This window comes from Carettochelys insculpta, chromosome 22, assembly GCF_033958435.1.
Source record: "Carettochelys insculpta isolate YL-2023 chromosome 22, ASM3395843v1, whole genome shotgun sequence".
In the NCBI taxonomy this organism is placed as follows: domain Eukaryota; kingdom Metazoa; phylum Chordata; order Testudines; family Carettochelyidae; genus Carettochelys; species Carettochelys insculpta.
Genome location: NC_134158.1, coordinates 2,732,754 through 2,748,811, shown reverse-complemented (window position 1 = coordinate 2,748,811; position 16,058 = coordinate 2,732,754). Strand labels below are relative to the sequence as shown.

The following is a 16,058-nucleotide window of genomic DNA, read 5'->3' as shown; positions in this document are numbered from 1 at the left end:
CAGGTCCTGCCCCCCCCGGTCCCCTCCCCCCGCTGGGGCTGCGCTGGGGGGAACCAGGTCCTGCCCCCCGCAGTCCCCTTCCCCCGCTGGGGGCTGTGCTGGTGGGGGGTAACCAGGTCCTGCCCCCCCCGGTCCCCTCCCCCCGCTGGGGGCTGTGCTGGGGGGGGAACCAGGTCCTGCCCCCCCCGGTCCCCTCCCCCCGCTGGGGGCTGCGCTGGTGGGGGGGAACCAGGTCCTGCCCCACCTGGTCCCCTCCCCCGCTGGGGGCTGTGCAGGTGGGGAGGGGGGAGTCCACATCCTGCCCTGCCTGGTCCCCTCCCCCCGCTGGGGGCTGTGCTGCCAGGGGGATGGGGGGAGGAAAATCCAGGCCCTGGCCCCCTCCCCCCCTCCGCTGGGGGGTGTTCTGGCCGGAGGGGAGGGCGGGGGAGGAAAATCCAGGTTGGGGCAAAGCCAGGTGAGCGCTCAGTGGATGAAGCTGACAAAGCAGCTCTGTCCCCTGCCCACCCCCAGGGTGGGTTGGTCTGTGTCTGTCTGTCCGTCCGTCCATCCGTCCCCTTCCTCGTCCGGACAGGACTGACCCCCTCCCCAGGAACGCGCAGTACGGACCAGGCCGCGGGTGAGCGCGCCTCGTGGTCAGCGCAGGAGGCCGGCCTGGTGGTCCGGGCGTGGGTCACAGGACCCTGCCGCTGGAGCCAGGGGACCGGGCTGGAGTTGGAGGCCGGATGCCGGCGCCCGGGGTCGGAGCTGAAGGCGGGAAGGGGGTGAGGCTGGGAAGAAGCAGAGTTACCGCTGCCCTGGGCGCACACGCGGGCAGCCTGGGAAACGTTTTTCTTGCACCCAGTTGAAGGAATTTGTTGAGGTGCCTGACCCCCCCCCCCCCCCCGCTACCTGTAGCTGTGGGCTGGAGTGGGGCTGAGGGCCTGGGGGTGCAGGGTTTACCCCCACGCCTCCCATTCGGGGCACAGCAAAGGTCCTGCCCCAGGGAACTGCGCCGCACCCCGGAAGCGGCCAGCAGAGGCACACACCGCCCCCGCAGCTCCCATTGGTGGGTTCCTGGCCAATGGGAGGACAGAGGGGATAACTGGGGTGAGGACACCCGTGTGCACCCGCCGAAGAGTCCCGGCTGCTGCGACCACCCGCCTGCTCCCTGTAGGCTGAGCCCTCGGGCGGCCGCCGAGCAGGATGAGTTTCCGTTGGGGTGCGCGTGTCTCGGTGCGTGTAAAAATTTATTCTGCACATGGAGGGAAGCAATCGGAGGGGATGTTGCAAACTTAGCACCACCGCTGGTCGCGCTTCAGCCAGGCAACCAGGGCGCGGCAGTGCCGGGGTCGCGAGCCGTTCTACCTGGCCGGCCTTTGCTACCCAGGGGTTTGAGCGATTTCCCTGGCCGCTATCTGGGCGTGTTCAGCCTTGTCGTTGCCCAGGGCAGGCTCGTGGGTGTCCTGTCCATATGGCGGGCGTGAACTGTGGCTGCCTGACTCAGTCGGGGCTGGCGCTGCCGCTTTCTGGGGGCGCGTGCTGCGGGGAGGTGGAGCTGAAGCTGGCCCTCTGGAGGGAGGTGGGGTTTTGTTTTGGGGGACGGGGGCAGAGGGGGATTCACCTCCTCATTTGCTGATCTCCCCAGCGGTTACTTTGGCTTGTTTCTGTGATGCGAGGACCCCAGGACCAGGCTTCCCCCTCAGTTTTTCCCATCCAAGTGTAGAATAAATTTTGTTCCGCGCCTTGAGGCGTGGGCAGAGCTGCACCACCAGTGGAAACGCACACTGCCGGCTGGGGGAGCTCTGCTAATCAGCCGGGCAGCTCCTGACTCTCTCCTGGGCAGCCGCCCGACTGCCCAGCTCCCAGGGAAGGCTGCCCGGGACGCCAGCTGGCAAAGGAGTTGCAGAAACGGCCTGATGCTTGTATGTGCCGGACGTCCACGGGCTGCCACCCTGACGTGGGGTACAAAATATGCCGTCCAGTTGCAGCCCAGCGCTCGAGGGAGACGACCTAGGAAATAACGGCAGGGGTGGCTTGTGAGCTGCGCGCCCATGTTCCCGCTAATCCTTTCCATTAATGTGCGGAATAATTTTTTAACATGCACCCAGGCGTGTGCGAAGGTGCACCTCCCGCGGAAACAAAACCTCGCTCTGTCAGTCACCCCGCGGCACCGGAATCTCTCCTGAGCCGCCACCCCCACGCAGGGGGCTGGACTCGCTAGCCTCCTGTGGTCCCTTCCAGCCCTGGGATTCTGTGAACGCTGCTGGACGGGAAAGGGACTGCCTTGAAGGCACTGGGGGGCTTCAGGTGGACCTATTGTTAACCTGCGAGGCCTGGCACGTCCGGCGGGGAGAGTGCTTAAGTGGCTAGCAGGCTGGTGGCGTCAAGGGAGCCGACACCCAGCCCAGTAAGCACAAGTATCTCTCCACCCTGCGAGGTGCAAGTGGGTGACTGGGTGACTGACAGTCCTAGATACTCCAGAACCCACCGGGGAACCACCTGCGTTTCCTTTCCCCCAGTGCAAGCGGTGACTCTTGTCTGGGTTGTCTTTGTCCTCGCAGGTGAGAGCATGGAGGGGAATCCTGCTTTGGAACCAGGTGAGATGGTATCGGGACAGTCCGAAGGGGATGCTTCTCAGCACGCCGAGCAAGGAGAGGCCCAGGAAGGTCGATGCCTGGCAGCCCAGCAGTGGAGGAACCGGGCAAGGGAGATCCCCTGTAAAGCCGCTCCTTGGGGTAAGGAAAGCGAAGACACCGTTGAGCAGAGGCTGCCGGGCGGAGACCGATCCTACACGTGCCGCTGTTGTGGGAAGAGCTTCCGCCGGAGACCAGCCTTTCTTAGCCACGAGAGAACCCACGCAGGAGACAGCCCTTACCGGTGCAAGGACTGCGAGCGAAGCTTCAGCCAGCTCTCAGCACTTGCTCGTCACCAGAGGACCCACAGCGGGGAGAGGCCCTATGGATGCGAGAGGTGCGGGAAGAGCTTCAGTCGGCGTGGGAACCTGGTGGCCCATCAGAGGACCCACAGCGCGGAGAAGCCCTACGGCTGCCCGGAGTGTGGCAAGGACTTCAGCCAGAAGGCCTACCTCCTCGCCCACCAGAGAACCCACCTGAAGGAGAAACCCTACCGGTGCGACGTGTGTGCGAAAAGCTTCGGTCACAGCGCACAACTTCTCTTGCACCAGAGAAGCCACACGGGGGAGAGGCCCTACCTGTGCAAGGACTGCGGGAAAAGCTTCAGTCAGAGCTCCCCGTTCCTGGCGCACCAGAGAACCCACCTGGCAGGGAGCTCCTACCCCTGCAGCGAGTGCGGGAAAAGCTATAGTCGGCGTGGAAATCTTCTCGCCCATCAGAGAACCCACACGGGGGAGAGACCTTTCCAATGCCCGACGTGCGGGGAAGGCTTTGTGCAGCTCCTGAAGCTGGTCCGACACCGGCGAACCCACACCGGAGAGACACCCTACCAGTGCCAGGAGTGCGGGAAAGACTTCGGGGACAAGTCCCACTTGAATAAACATCGGCGAGTCCACACCGGAGAAAGGCCCTTTGAGTGCCCCGAGTGTGGGAAGTGCTTCAGTTCCAGCTCGGACCTGATTATCCACCAGCGGATTCACACCGGGGAGAAGCCCTACAAATGCCCCGAGTGCGGAAGAAGCTTTGGGCGAAGCTCAGACCTCACTAGACACCAGAGGAAACACACGGGAGAGAAGCCCTACAAATGCCCCAGCTGCGGGAAAAGCTTCAGCGACAGCTCCACCCTCACCAAACACCAGCGAATCCACCGAGGGGAGCGACCCTACCGGTGCCAGGAGTGCGGGCGCAGCTTCCGCCACTTGTCCAACCTTCTCCTCCATCGCAGAATCCACACCGGAGAGAGACCCTACAAGTGCCCCGACTGTGGGAAAAGCTTCAGCCGGAGCTCCAATGTTATCGCTCATCAGCGAATCCACACGGGGGAGAAACCGTTTAAGTGCCCCGACTGCGGGAAAGACTTCCGGTCGCGGTCAGCCCTGACCGCACATCAGAGAACTCACGGTACAGCGAGGCCCTCCTAAGTGTGGGGAAAGTGTTTCCAGCAGCATGACTCAGTGACTCCCGACCTGGGGGTCCGGGAGGCCATTGCAGGAGGTCTGCGAGAAGAATAAATAAAAGTGATCATGGGAAATATGTTTTAAATAAATTGCAAAGTTACAATCGATTATTTTTAAATTAAGTGTCTTCCACCCGTGTTGTGAATTGCTGCCTGAAAATCTGTGCCGTGGTTTCCTTTCTTCATTTAACAAAGTGTCCATAGCAGCTAGAAATGGCTTTGATGGGGGTCCATGCATGGCTTTGGGGGCCGGGGGCGGCGCTGGTTGGGGTCTGCATAGTGAAAAGATTGGGATCCACTGGCTTAGCTCTTCTTCAAGGAACCCGCCCAGGGAGAAACGCTACGAATATAACGAGTATGGAAAAAGTTTGATTTGAAACTCCCCCACTCACCCATACCTGCCCTGACTATGGGGCTAAGCTTGAGTCAGAGATAAAGTGGCAGAGACCTGACGCTGCCGACAGCCGGGACGTGGTTTGAATACGAGGATCTCGTGGAGCAGGAGTGGCCACACAACAAGGACGCGCAAGAGCTGTTAAAACAGAAACTGAAATAATCTGTCCAGTACAGAGCCTGTCGGACAAGCGGCTGTGATAGGATTCCTGTGCCGTGCTGGGATTTGATCAGTACGTCTCAAGAAGCTCTGAACATCCTTGTTCAGCTCCTAAATTTGTCTGCTGCTAGAAATGCTTTCTGGGCGGTGGCGTCTCATTTCTTCTCCATGGATTTTAGATCTGAATCCACTGAGTGGCTTATGCCGTATGGTGCTGAGGGTTTTGATATGGAACTTCTAGACAGCCGTGGAAACCATGCTGGTATCCACAGAACCTGCCTTAGGCACCGGGGCTGTCTGTAAAATGAATGGGGGGGGGAAGAGAGAGAGACCTTAAGTGTCATTCACAAACCCAGCATGCTCGGTGGGGCACTATCTAAGCCAGCCAATGGGAGGTGCTGATTAGACGGGGGTTGTCTCGAATCGTGCCCATTTGTGTATGTAGCTCCCCGCGTTCGGCCTCCAGGGAAGCATCCACCTCCCCTTGTCGTTCATAACTGGTCGTAGGTACTCCTCTGCCGATGGGTTGTTCTGAGTCTCCCAAAGCCACCTAGTGCTTGGTGAGTCACGAGGGAAGTCAAAGAAGTGTGAAGCGTTTTGCTGGTTTGTTAAATTGTCACCACTTTTAATTCTCCCATCCTATCGCATTTTATCTAATTTTGTCCACGCACATTTTTAGTTTAAAAGTTCTAGTAGCGAGCTGAGCATCTGCTTTGTTACTAGTTAGAATATTGAATTTATACAGATGGAACCTCTCTAGTCCGGCATGCTGTCATCGGGCAACATCTGTAATCGGGCATGATTGTAGTTAGCTGGATGACCTCTTATCTTGGGCGTGGCCAAGTTTCCCACGGTCCCATAAAGTCTGTTTCCAGCCACCGGTCCTGGCTCTTCGTTCCGTGCTGTTATTTAGCTGTAATTTACCCATAAGTGTCTTCTGAGAGCCCAGTGAGCAGTGCAAGTGTAGCTAGTGTGCTAGACAATATTGAAATTCGTTCAGCACTGGTCAGGTCCCGTGGATGCCAGGCTGGAAAGGTTGGACCTGTACTTGGCAGTCTGGGCTGGAAGGGACCTCGGGAGGCCATCTAGTCCATCCCCCTGCTTCCAGCAGGACCAATCCCAGCCAGGACCTTGTCAAGCCAGGACTTAAAAACCTCCGGGGATGGAGATTCCATCACCTCTCTAGGCAACACATCCCAGTGCTTCACCACCCTCCTGGGGACGGAGTTTTTCCTAATATCCAACCTATTCCTCTCCTAGCTGTTGAACTCCATCCGTAAGGCTTAGGAGCTAGTTAATCTTAATTAGGGGGGAGGGAATAGCTCGGTGGTTGGAGCCTTGTAAACCCAGGGCTGTGAGCTCAGTCCTTGAGGGTGCCTTTCGAGGGTCTGAAGCAGATTTAAACAAAAAAAGTCTGGGATGGTAATAGGTTCTGCTGTGAGTTCAGGGGACTGGACTCCCAAGTCCCTTCCAGGTCTGTGACATGTTAATTAATTTGGATAAACAACCTGTGGGTGCTTTTGTATGCCAAATAATGAAGTGAATGCTGTTCTGGCTAATCACAAAAGCTTTTTGCTCTGTATACTCAGTTTTATAACACTACTCCATTCAGCACTTTCTACTGTAGAATGTCTCATTCAATTAAGAGGTTGTTTTTACGAGTGGGTAAAGATCGTTTGATTTTTGCATCTGGTGTATCCCCTTTGCACAGTCCTTACTGATTTGCTTGTTTATTGGTTTCTTCTGTCGTTTCCGATTACCTCAGTAAACTCTTCTTTGGTTAAAGCCGAGTGCAGTGGTTTAGTCTACAACAATCTTTGGTATGAAATGATCCAGGGTTTAGAACAGGGGCCATAAGAAGAGAGACTAAAAAGATTGGGATGTTTCATTTTAGAAGAGGAGGAAGCTAAGTGGGGGGGGCGGGGGATAAGCTAGAGGTCTATAAAATCACGACTGGTGTGGAAAAAGTGAATAAGGAAAAGTTATTTCCATGTTCCCCTAACACAAGAACCAGGGGCCACACAGTGAAACCTGTAGGCAGCTGGTTTAGAACAAACCAAAGAAGTATTTCTCCACACAAGGCACAGCCAACCTGTGGAACTCCTCGCCAGAGGAGGTTGTGAAGACCAGGACGTTAGCAGGGCTTGGAAAAAGAGCTGGATAGATTCCTGGCGGTTAGGTCCATCAGTGGCTATTGGACGGGGTGGTGTCCCTAGCCTCTGCTTATCAGAGTCTGGAAATGGATGACAAGGGGGATCACTTCCTCCTTTGTGCACTCTCTGAGCATCTGGCACTCACCTCTGTGGGAAGACAGGACACGGGGCTAGATGGAACTTTCTTCTGTGTGGAGAAGACTCCTTCACAGACTTGTCTGTCCCGTCCCCCCCCGCCCCCCGCAGTGGCGTAACCATTTTTCTGTGGTTTAACCATAATCAATAATTCCATAATTAATATTAATAATTAATAGTTTGGTTTTCCTGAGGTGGTCAGCAGAGAACCCGTGAGTTCGTAACTTCCCCTAATCACTCTCGTTCCCTCTCGTTGGTAGACGGTGCTTGTAATTCCTATCCTGTCATGACCTATGGGCCATTGGCTGTCTCGAAAAGCACCGTCCAAAGCAAAGGGGGTTGGACTTTCGGAACGCTGTGAATCGCCAGAAAGAGGCCTTCGGCAATCCACCCATGGCCGGAATAAATTTTGTGACGTGCACCGAGGCCTTTGGGGCTTCACCTGGATGGACCTCCTGAGGTTTCTTCCAACCCCCTGATTCTCCGTGCGGATGAACGACCAGAAGCTTTGAAGCAGAGGTTCTAGTCCAGGTTGAAATCTACAGGCTCATGAGAAGAAGAGCGTGCTAATCAAGAGGAGGGCCGGAGCTGACGAGGTCAGCTCAGTGAGTGAGGATGTGGCCCTCTTCCAGCATCTGATAGGGAGCTGTGAACACCACGAGCGGAGAAACTGCCTCTGTACTTGGCCAGCCGCTCCCAGTCTTTGTTCCATCTCTGACTGATGGTGTCAAATGTGCAAATGAATTGCAGCTCCGCAGTTTCTCTTGGGAGTCTGTTTCTTTTTTGCTGCAGAATGGCCATTTTTGTATCTGCTGCTGAGTGTCCAGGGAGAGGGAAGCGTTCTCCGGCAGGTTAGCCGCTCCTCCGCGGACGGTGTCCGAAAGGGTAGAGGTATCCGCAGGCGGCCGGGCTCCATGCTAAACAGCTGGGGTGAGGTGGGATGGAGCACCTTGTGCGTAACTTTCAGCCCCACGGCTAGGGCTCTTGCCCAGCATATGGGAGGCTTCCCCACGCTTCACGTCCCCCCTCTGTTGGATGAAACAAAGCTCCTTGAACAGGTAGCTGACGCCTCTCAGGTGAGTGCCCTCACCTCAAAGCTGTGAGCTAGTCTCATAGGCAGCCGAGGAAACAAATCCTCGGTATATAAATACTGAAGCAGGCCTTTGGCCAGCAAGCGAGAGAGCTGGAATGACTGCAGTGTGACCCTGTGACGTGGGTGACCGTGCGGCCCATTCGTTTCCTCCAACGACGCGTTAAAATCCCCGGAGACAGAACCCTGAGACTTTTCAGCTGGGGAAAGAGCAGGCTAAGGGGGAATGCGATAGAGGCCCATAAAATCAGGACGGGTGTGGAGAGGATGAATCAGGAAAAGTTATTTACTTGTTCCCATAATACAAGAATTAGATGTCACCTAATGAAATTAGGAGGCAGTAGATTTAAAACAAGGCATTTCTCTATGCAAGGCACAACCTGTGGAACTTCTTGCCAGAGGGTGTTGGGTAGACCAGGGCCTTAGCAGAGTTCAAAAAGGACTCCACAGATTCATGGAAGTTAAGTCCCTCATGGCTACTCGCCAGGAGGGGTAGGAAGGGTGTCCCTAGCCTCTGCTTGTCAGAAACTGGGAACGGGTGACAGGGGAAGGATCGCCTGCTCTGTTCACTCCGGGACACAGGGCGCTGCCTACTCTTGGGAGACATGAAACTGGGCTAGATGGACCTTTGGTCTGACACCCTGTGGCTGTTCTCACACATTCTTATTGAAGTCACACCGCAATGGTTGCAGGCTGCATGCTGAACTGCAGAAGAAAGGGTGAGAAGTTCCACCGAAGAAAAAGTGCCAAAGGGTTTAGGAAGCCGATGCTTGTCCCTAAAAGTCCGTAGGGAATGGACGCACTTCGAATGGAGTCTGGTTTTGTTCCTTCAGGGCATAGTTGTTATTTTCCTACACCACTGAGTCTGCTGGAGTTCCCCGCTATCCCCTGAATCCAAGCTCTCGCAACAGTAGGAACTCTGACTTGGAAAATACCAAAGTAACGTAAACTTCCACCCCACCATGGAAAGTGTTGTGCTTCCTGAAGAGGTGTCCGACGCCAAAAGGTGAGTTTCTGCCGCAGGCACGGGTGCGGCACCTCTCGGAGAGCGGTAGCCTGGCCGATGGGGGATTTCACACCTCCACCTAATACTCTTTGCTGGGGCGGGGGGGTTAATTTAAATGCATACCTGGGAGGAGAGGGGTTTTTCGCACCAGTGAGTGATGTCATTAAGCAGCCTGATTTCCAGACCTTAAATCTCTTCCTATGATATTACACGGCCCATGAGTGAGAAAAGCAATCTTCTAACTTCAGAATCTGTATTCAGTCTTGGGGCGTGGTCTAGACTTTAGAATACGTTTACTTGAGTTTTGATTGTGGCCTGCGGTTTTGAGAATGACCAAATATGTTCATAGTTATACTTCACCCTAACCTCACCTCACCCTTGGGTAGTAACTTTACTAGGTCCTGTTTTAAATACCCAAAGTGGGGTTCTTCGCAATAGTTCTCTTTCTACACTTGAACGCTAGAGTGTTTTACCCATTGGTGTGTGGAATTAGATGCAATAATCGCTCTGTTCTCTGCCAGTTAATTAAGACACCCAATAAGCTATGTGCCTGTGCTCACCAGGCTTCCTGAGTCACCTGCTACTAACTGCGAATTGCTCAAAATCACCTTGGAGTTGGGTCATTATCTGGGACGTTTCCAACGTCTTTCTGATGTCCGGGTTCACTTTAATCTCATCTGCAGCGGTTTCGGGGAAAGGCTCCTTTCTTTGCATCACTCTTTTATCAGCTGGAAACGTGGTGTTGCCGTTGATTGATTCCTAACGCTGTTGGGAACGATGCAGTCGGGGAACAACTGCTCTGGGGTTGACGAACACCTTTCAGAGGTGATCTAGAGAGCGCTTGGTCCTGCCGAGAGAGCCGGGGGCTGGACTCCATGACCTCTCCAGGTTCCTTCCAGTCCCAGTGTTCTAGGATTCTGGGTCAACGTCCAGGAGAACTTCCGTAGGCAGATTGTCTCTCCCCGCCCCCAGCAAAAGCAATGCATTGAATATAATCAGGGTAAATCATACGGGGTCCCAAACTTCTCTGACACCAGCGTCAGCCTTTGGACACTACAGTCCCCCGTCCCTCGAGCAGCAGCAGCAGATTCCAGGCCCTTCCGTGGTGATTGCCCATGGAAGAGAAATAACGGTTATGGCATCCACGTTTTTTTAGCGTAACTTGTTTGTGCAGCATTTGCCGGACAGAGATCACAGACAGCTCCCAGGAAAACGCCTTTGTCGAAAATCAGCCTCCCACCAAGCAAATCCGCACTCTAACTGATTATACAGGGCGGTAGGGGACGGGGACCCCCTGACATCAGCGCCTCCCTCTTCTGCCTCCCCCGGGCACCGCAGCCAGCAGGAGACTCCAGGGGCAGTTGCGAGGCCCAGGGAGCATGGCAGTGCGGGGAGGGCAGCCAGACTGGTAGGCTCTCGGCCAAACCCCTCAGGACCCCCTGTCAGAAGTTCCAGGATCCTGAACTACTGGTCGGTGACCACTGGTATGTAGAATTGGAGGATCAGAGGGCGGGAAGGGACCTCAGGAGGTCATCTAGTCCAGCCCCCTGCTTCAAGCAGGATCAACCCCCACTAGGTCATCCCAGCCAGGACCTTGTCCAGCTGGGACTTAAAAACCTCCAGGGATGGAGAATCCTCCACCTCTCTAGGCAACGGATTCCAGTGCTTCACCACCCGCCTGGGGAAGTAGTTTTTCCTGATATCTAACCTGCACCTCTCCTTCTGTAACTTCAGACCATCGCTCCTTGTTCTGTTACCTGACACCGCTGAGAACAGTTTCTCACCCTCCGTTTTAGAGCTCCCCTGCAGGAAGTTGAAGGCTGCTATTAAATCACCCCTCACTCTTCTCTTCTGTAAACTAAACAAGCCCAAATCCCTCACCCTATCCTCATAGGTCTTGTGCTCCAGACCCTTAACCATTTTTGTTGCCCTTCGCTGAACCTGCTCTAGCAAATCCACATCCTTTTTATACTGGGGGGCCCAAAACTGGACACAATATTCCAGATGTGGCCTCACCAGTGCTGAATAAAGAGGAATAACTACTTCTCTAGATCTGCTCGAAATGCTCCTCCTAATGCACCCCAGTATATGCCGTTAGCCTTCTTGGCTACAGGGGCACACGGTTTACTCATACCCAGACTTTCATCCACCAGAACCCCTAGGGCCCTTTCCATCGTACTGCTGCTGAGCCAGTCGGTCCCCAGCCTAAATTTTTGTATTGTTTCCTTCAGCAACAAAAGTTAAAAGAAAAAAACCTTCAGCTGGGTCTACACGTGCACAAAAAATCGAAATAAACGGCCCTTTTTCGAAAGAGCGGGAGGAGCGTCCACACGCGTAACGCCGTCTTTCGAAAGGAAAGCGAAAGGCCGGGGCGCAGGCGTCGAAATCCGGACCCCGATGCCGTAGCAGGAAGCTCGCTCCCCTTCGAAGTACTAAAGCGAAAGAGTGCACGTGTAGACGCTCCACAGACCGCTCTTCCGAAATACGGCTCCGCCAGGGCGCCGATCCGCTGGAGCGCAGGGCCGATCCGGCCGGCAGCAGCGGGGCTCTATGGTCCCTGCGCTCGGCTGCCTTCAAGCCCCCGCAGGGCTCCCAGGGGGAGGAAAAAAAAGGGTCCCCTCCTGGACAGAGCACCAGGGGCTACCCGGAGTGTACTGGGGAGCAGGTACGCTCCGAGGTCAAGGAACTGCGCCAGGGCTACCCCCGGGCCGGGGACCAGGCCAGCCGCGCCGGGGCAGCTCCAGCCACGTGCACCTGCTACCGGGAGCTCCGGGGCACCCTGGGGCGCCAGGAGAGCTCCCCACCCCTCCCGCGTTCCTGGACACGTCCGCCAAGGAGCTGCAGCCGGAGGAGGAGCAGCAGCAGCCCGGACCGGGGACCCAGGAGGGCGAGGGGACCACCGAGGGGTCGAGTGAGGAGGGGGAGCTGACCATCGTCATCCTCTCCCGCTCCTCCAGCCGGGCGACCGGGAGCCGGACATCCCCGCACGTCGCCGAGGGACCCTCCGGTACGTCCAGGGAGGGGCGCACACCTGCTCCACCGGGTGGGAAGGGCCACCTGCAGGAGAGACCCCTGGATGCACCCCCAGGCTGGGGGGTGGGTTAGTGCCCCTTGGGGGGGTTGTGTCCTTTGCGGAGGGGGGACCCCATGGGGTGGGCTCGGGCAGGTGGGCCACAGCCTGGTCCCCTCCATCCGGGGACATTACTGACTTGCTCTCATCCTCTCCATGCAACCGCACCCTCCGGGGGCCAGGAGAGCCCTGCGCCGTCCCTTGTCCCCAGGAGCCCCCTGCAGCCCTCGGAGGTGCCCGGGCGCCATCGGGGCTGTGGCCGGAGAGCCCCCCGCCGGGCCGAGGAGGACCCAGCCAGGCCGAGGTGGCCGAGCAGCACCTGAGGCTCGCCTACGTCGACATGGTGTGGAGGAGGGCAGCCTGGGAGAGGCTGCTGACCACCTTGGAGGACACTGGCCACTGTCTCCTCACTTCCTCATCTTGCTCCATTCCCTTTGACGGAGACACACGCCTCCAAGACCTCGGCCTAGGGTCCTTAAATCCGCAATACCCACCTGCGGAGGTGAGGAACCAGATTGACAGGGCCCGACAGGGACCCAGAAGCCACCTGCTACAAGACAGGCCAAACAAGAGAACGCCGCTGGCCATCACCTACAGCCCCCGGCTAAAACCTCTCCAGCGCATCGTCGGTGATCTGCAACCCAGGAGGATTTTGTATGTGGCTGGGTAGTAGCATCAGGGCAGTTCAAAATCAGCCCAAGGAAGCAGAGTTCAGAGCCCTCACTCGGGCCCTTAAATTAGGGAAAGGTGAAAGGCTCACAGTGTACAGGGAGCGTACGTACGCGTTCGGAGCCGTGCGCGGCCATGTGAACGTGTGGTCACGCAGGGGCTTCATGACAACGGCAGGTAAACCCATCAATAATTTAGACGCGGCAAAGAAACTAACCGAAGCTGTCAACCTGCCCACAGCGGGGGCAGGAGTTAAAATGGAAGCACTTTGTAAAAATCTCAGGTGAGGAACCAGAAGGAAACGCTTAGGCAGTGGAGGCTGCCCCCAAACGAAAGGCTAATTAGCGGTGTTGCAGCCGCACTCGCTGAGGAAGACGTAAATCTGACAAAACCACATGTGCGCATGAGCCTGGAAGCAAACCACAGGCTGCAAGAAGAGGGGCGCGTGCATAAAGTCACTCTGATACAGGCGAGGGGGTGGCAGCCGGCCATGAAAAAGGAGGCATTACGTTTTCTTCAAAGACGCGTAACGTGTGCAAGTAAGTGTGGGCAAGAGGAGAGAGGCCCCCTTAAACCACCCACCACAGCCAGAGGGGCCCCGGCAAACCCGGCAGATAGATTTTACGGGGCTGCTGCCGCAAAGCTGGATAACCATACGCGGAGAGTAGTTCTTAATGGTTCTCAATCCTGCTGGAAAAGTATAGCAAGTGGGGTTCCGCAGGGGTCTGTGTTAGGACCGGTTCTGTTCAATATCTTCATCAACGATTTAGGTATTGGCATAGGCACTACGCTTATTAAGCTTGCAGATGATACCAAGCTGGGAGGGGTTGCAGGTGCTTTGGAGGATGGGGTCATAATTCAAAAGGATCTGGACAAACTGGAGAAATGGTCTGAGCTAAACAGGATGAAGTTTAATAAGGACAAATGCAAAGTGCTCCACTTGGGAAGGAACAATCAGTTTCACACATACAGAATGGGGAAAGGACTGCCTAGGAATGGGTACAGCAGAAAGGGATCTAGGGGGTTATCGTGGACCACAAGTTAAATATGAGTCAACAGTGTGATGCTGTTGCAAAAAAAAGCAAACATGAGTCTGGGCTGCATTAACAGGTGTGTTGTGAACAAGACAGGAGAAGTCATTCTCCCGCTCTGCTCTGCGCTGGTTAGGCCTCAGCTGGAGCGTTGTGTCCAGTTCTGGGCACCGCAGTGCAAAAAAGATGTGGAGAAAGTAGAGAGGGTCCAGAAAAGAGCAACAAGAATGATTAAAGGTCTAGAGAATGTGAGCTATGAAGAAAGGCTGAAAGAATTGGGCTTGTTTAGTTTAGAAAAGAGAAGATTGAGGGGAGACACGGTAGTGGTTTTCAGGTAGCTAAAAGGGTGTCCTAAGGAGGAGGGAGAAAACTTGTTCTTCTTGGCCTCTGAGGATAGAACAAGAGGCAACGGGCTTAAACTGCAGCAAGGGAGGTTTAGGTTGGACATTAGGAAAAAGTTCCTAACTGTCACGGTGGCCAAACAGTGGAATAAATTGCCAAGGGAGGTTGTGGAATCTCCATCGCTGGAGATATTTAAGAACAGGTTAGATAAGTGTCCATCAGGGATGGTTTAGACAGTACTTGGTCCTGCCATCGAGGCAGGGGGCTGGACTCGATGGCCTCTCGAGGTCCCTTCCAGTCCTAGTGTTCTATGAAAGCGGGGGATATAAGTGCATCCCGGCAATTGTCCAGCTGGGTAGAGGCATTCCCCACTAAAACCTGCACTGCTGTGACGGCGGCTGGCGTCTTAGCAGAGGAGGTAGTGCCTAGATGGGGTCTGCTGCTTTCAGTTGACTCAGCTCAGAGAAGACATTTCAAGGGCCGCGTGATGAAAGAGGCACATGAGGTAATTGGGAATTAAACAAAGGTTGCACGGACCGCACCTCCCCAAAAGCTCAGGAATGGTGACGAGGGCAGCGAAAGCAGCCCTAACAAAGGCGCAGCCCAAAGCGACTGCCTCAGTTACACCCTGTAAGTTACTGCCAGGAAGGGCCGTGAGAATGCCTTGCGATGCCCGCTGATGGGTCAGGGCTCTTTGCAGATACGTCGCAGAAATACGCTCAGGCGCTGGAGATGGAATTAAAAGAACGATATACGCCGGCAAGGGAGAACCAAAGCCAGTTAGATAATAACAGTGGCCTGGAGAAGCCTCCACTTAAAGCTGGTGATCTGGTAATGGGCCGCATCTACCTTGAGGTTAAGGGAATGCGTTGCCCAGAGAGGTGGTGGAATCTCCATCCCTGGAGTTTTTTAAGTCCCGGCTTGACGAGGTCCTGGCTGGGATGATTTTAGTGGGGGTTGATCCTGCTTTAGGCGGGGGCTGGACTAGACGACCTCCTGAGGTCCCTTCCAGCCCTACGATTCTGTGATTCTGTGAATTTACAATCAAGGTGGTGAGGCCCCGTGCGGGTCCTTTGAACGACTCATACACGTGCAAAGGCTGGGGGGAGATGGGAACCTTCTGGAGGCATCAGAACCAGTTCAAACTGTTTGAACCTGCGCCTGCGAGTACTGACAATGTGTCTACATCTGCAACTGATGAAGTGAGTCTGTGCTCACGAAAGCTCATGCTCAAAAGTTTTCTGTTAGTCTATAAGGTGCCACAGGACCCTTCGTTGCTGTTAATGTCTCTACAGGTGAACAAGAAGAAGGACCGAAGGGGAACGTGAGGAGGCTCCTGCTTCAGCTTCTCCTGCCCCTGTGGTGTCTGGTGAGGGATGCAAGGAGTGTGCCGTGTGAACCGGAGGAATTGGGGGTGGGTTACAAACCCCTATCCACTGGGCTTGCATGGCTTTAGACGCTTAGCTTTTGCAGCGCACACACACACTAACCGCCAAGAAGGACTGGCCAGAGGTACAGGTAAAGTTACCAGTGAGACAGGAGCAGGTGGTCCGTGAGGAAATTCACATAAAAACATACCCGGCCTGGTAACATTTCCATTTCAGTAGCCGCCGACGCCACGTTACCCGTTGGTGCCGAGTACCAGAAATCATGGGAGTTTCCGGGTGAACCCTGCACCAGCTGTGATCCCCAGCTCACGCGGGGACCCTTGCAGAGCCAAAGGGCAGGGAAACTGCTGAAATTTCCCGGCACACTTGGCCAGCTCTCCCGGCACGCCGGCTGAAACGACTGACCTATGGGGCAGTGTGGCCCAATAGCCTGAGTCGGTAAGTTCACCCTGACTCATGCGGCATAGTCGTTGCTGGGTAAAGGCAGGAGATGGGGTGGTCACCTCCACCGGGCCAGGGGGTTCCAGCCCTGCCTCGCCAGCCCCGGGGCTGA

At 55.5% G+C, this 16,058-nt stretch overlaps 1 protein-coding gene across 1 annotated transcript in view; it reads left to right on the top strand.

Annotated features, from left to right (window-relative positions):
• LOC142024616 (uncharacterized) overlaps nt 1-6,364 on the top strand; it is a 72,517-nt gene extending 66,153 nt beyond the window's left edge. Inside the window, 1 exon segment of the mRNA XM_075016753.1 lies at nt 2,541-6,364. Coding sequence (XP_074872854.1) covers nt 2,541-4,033 — 1,493 coding nt within the window. The 3' untranslated portion in view covers nt 4,034-6,364.
• Nucleotides 6,365-16,058: the final 9,694 nt, after the last annotated feature.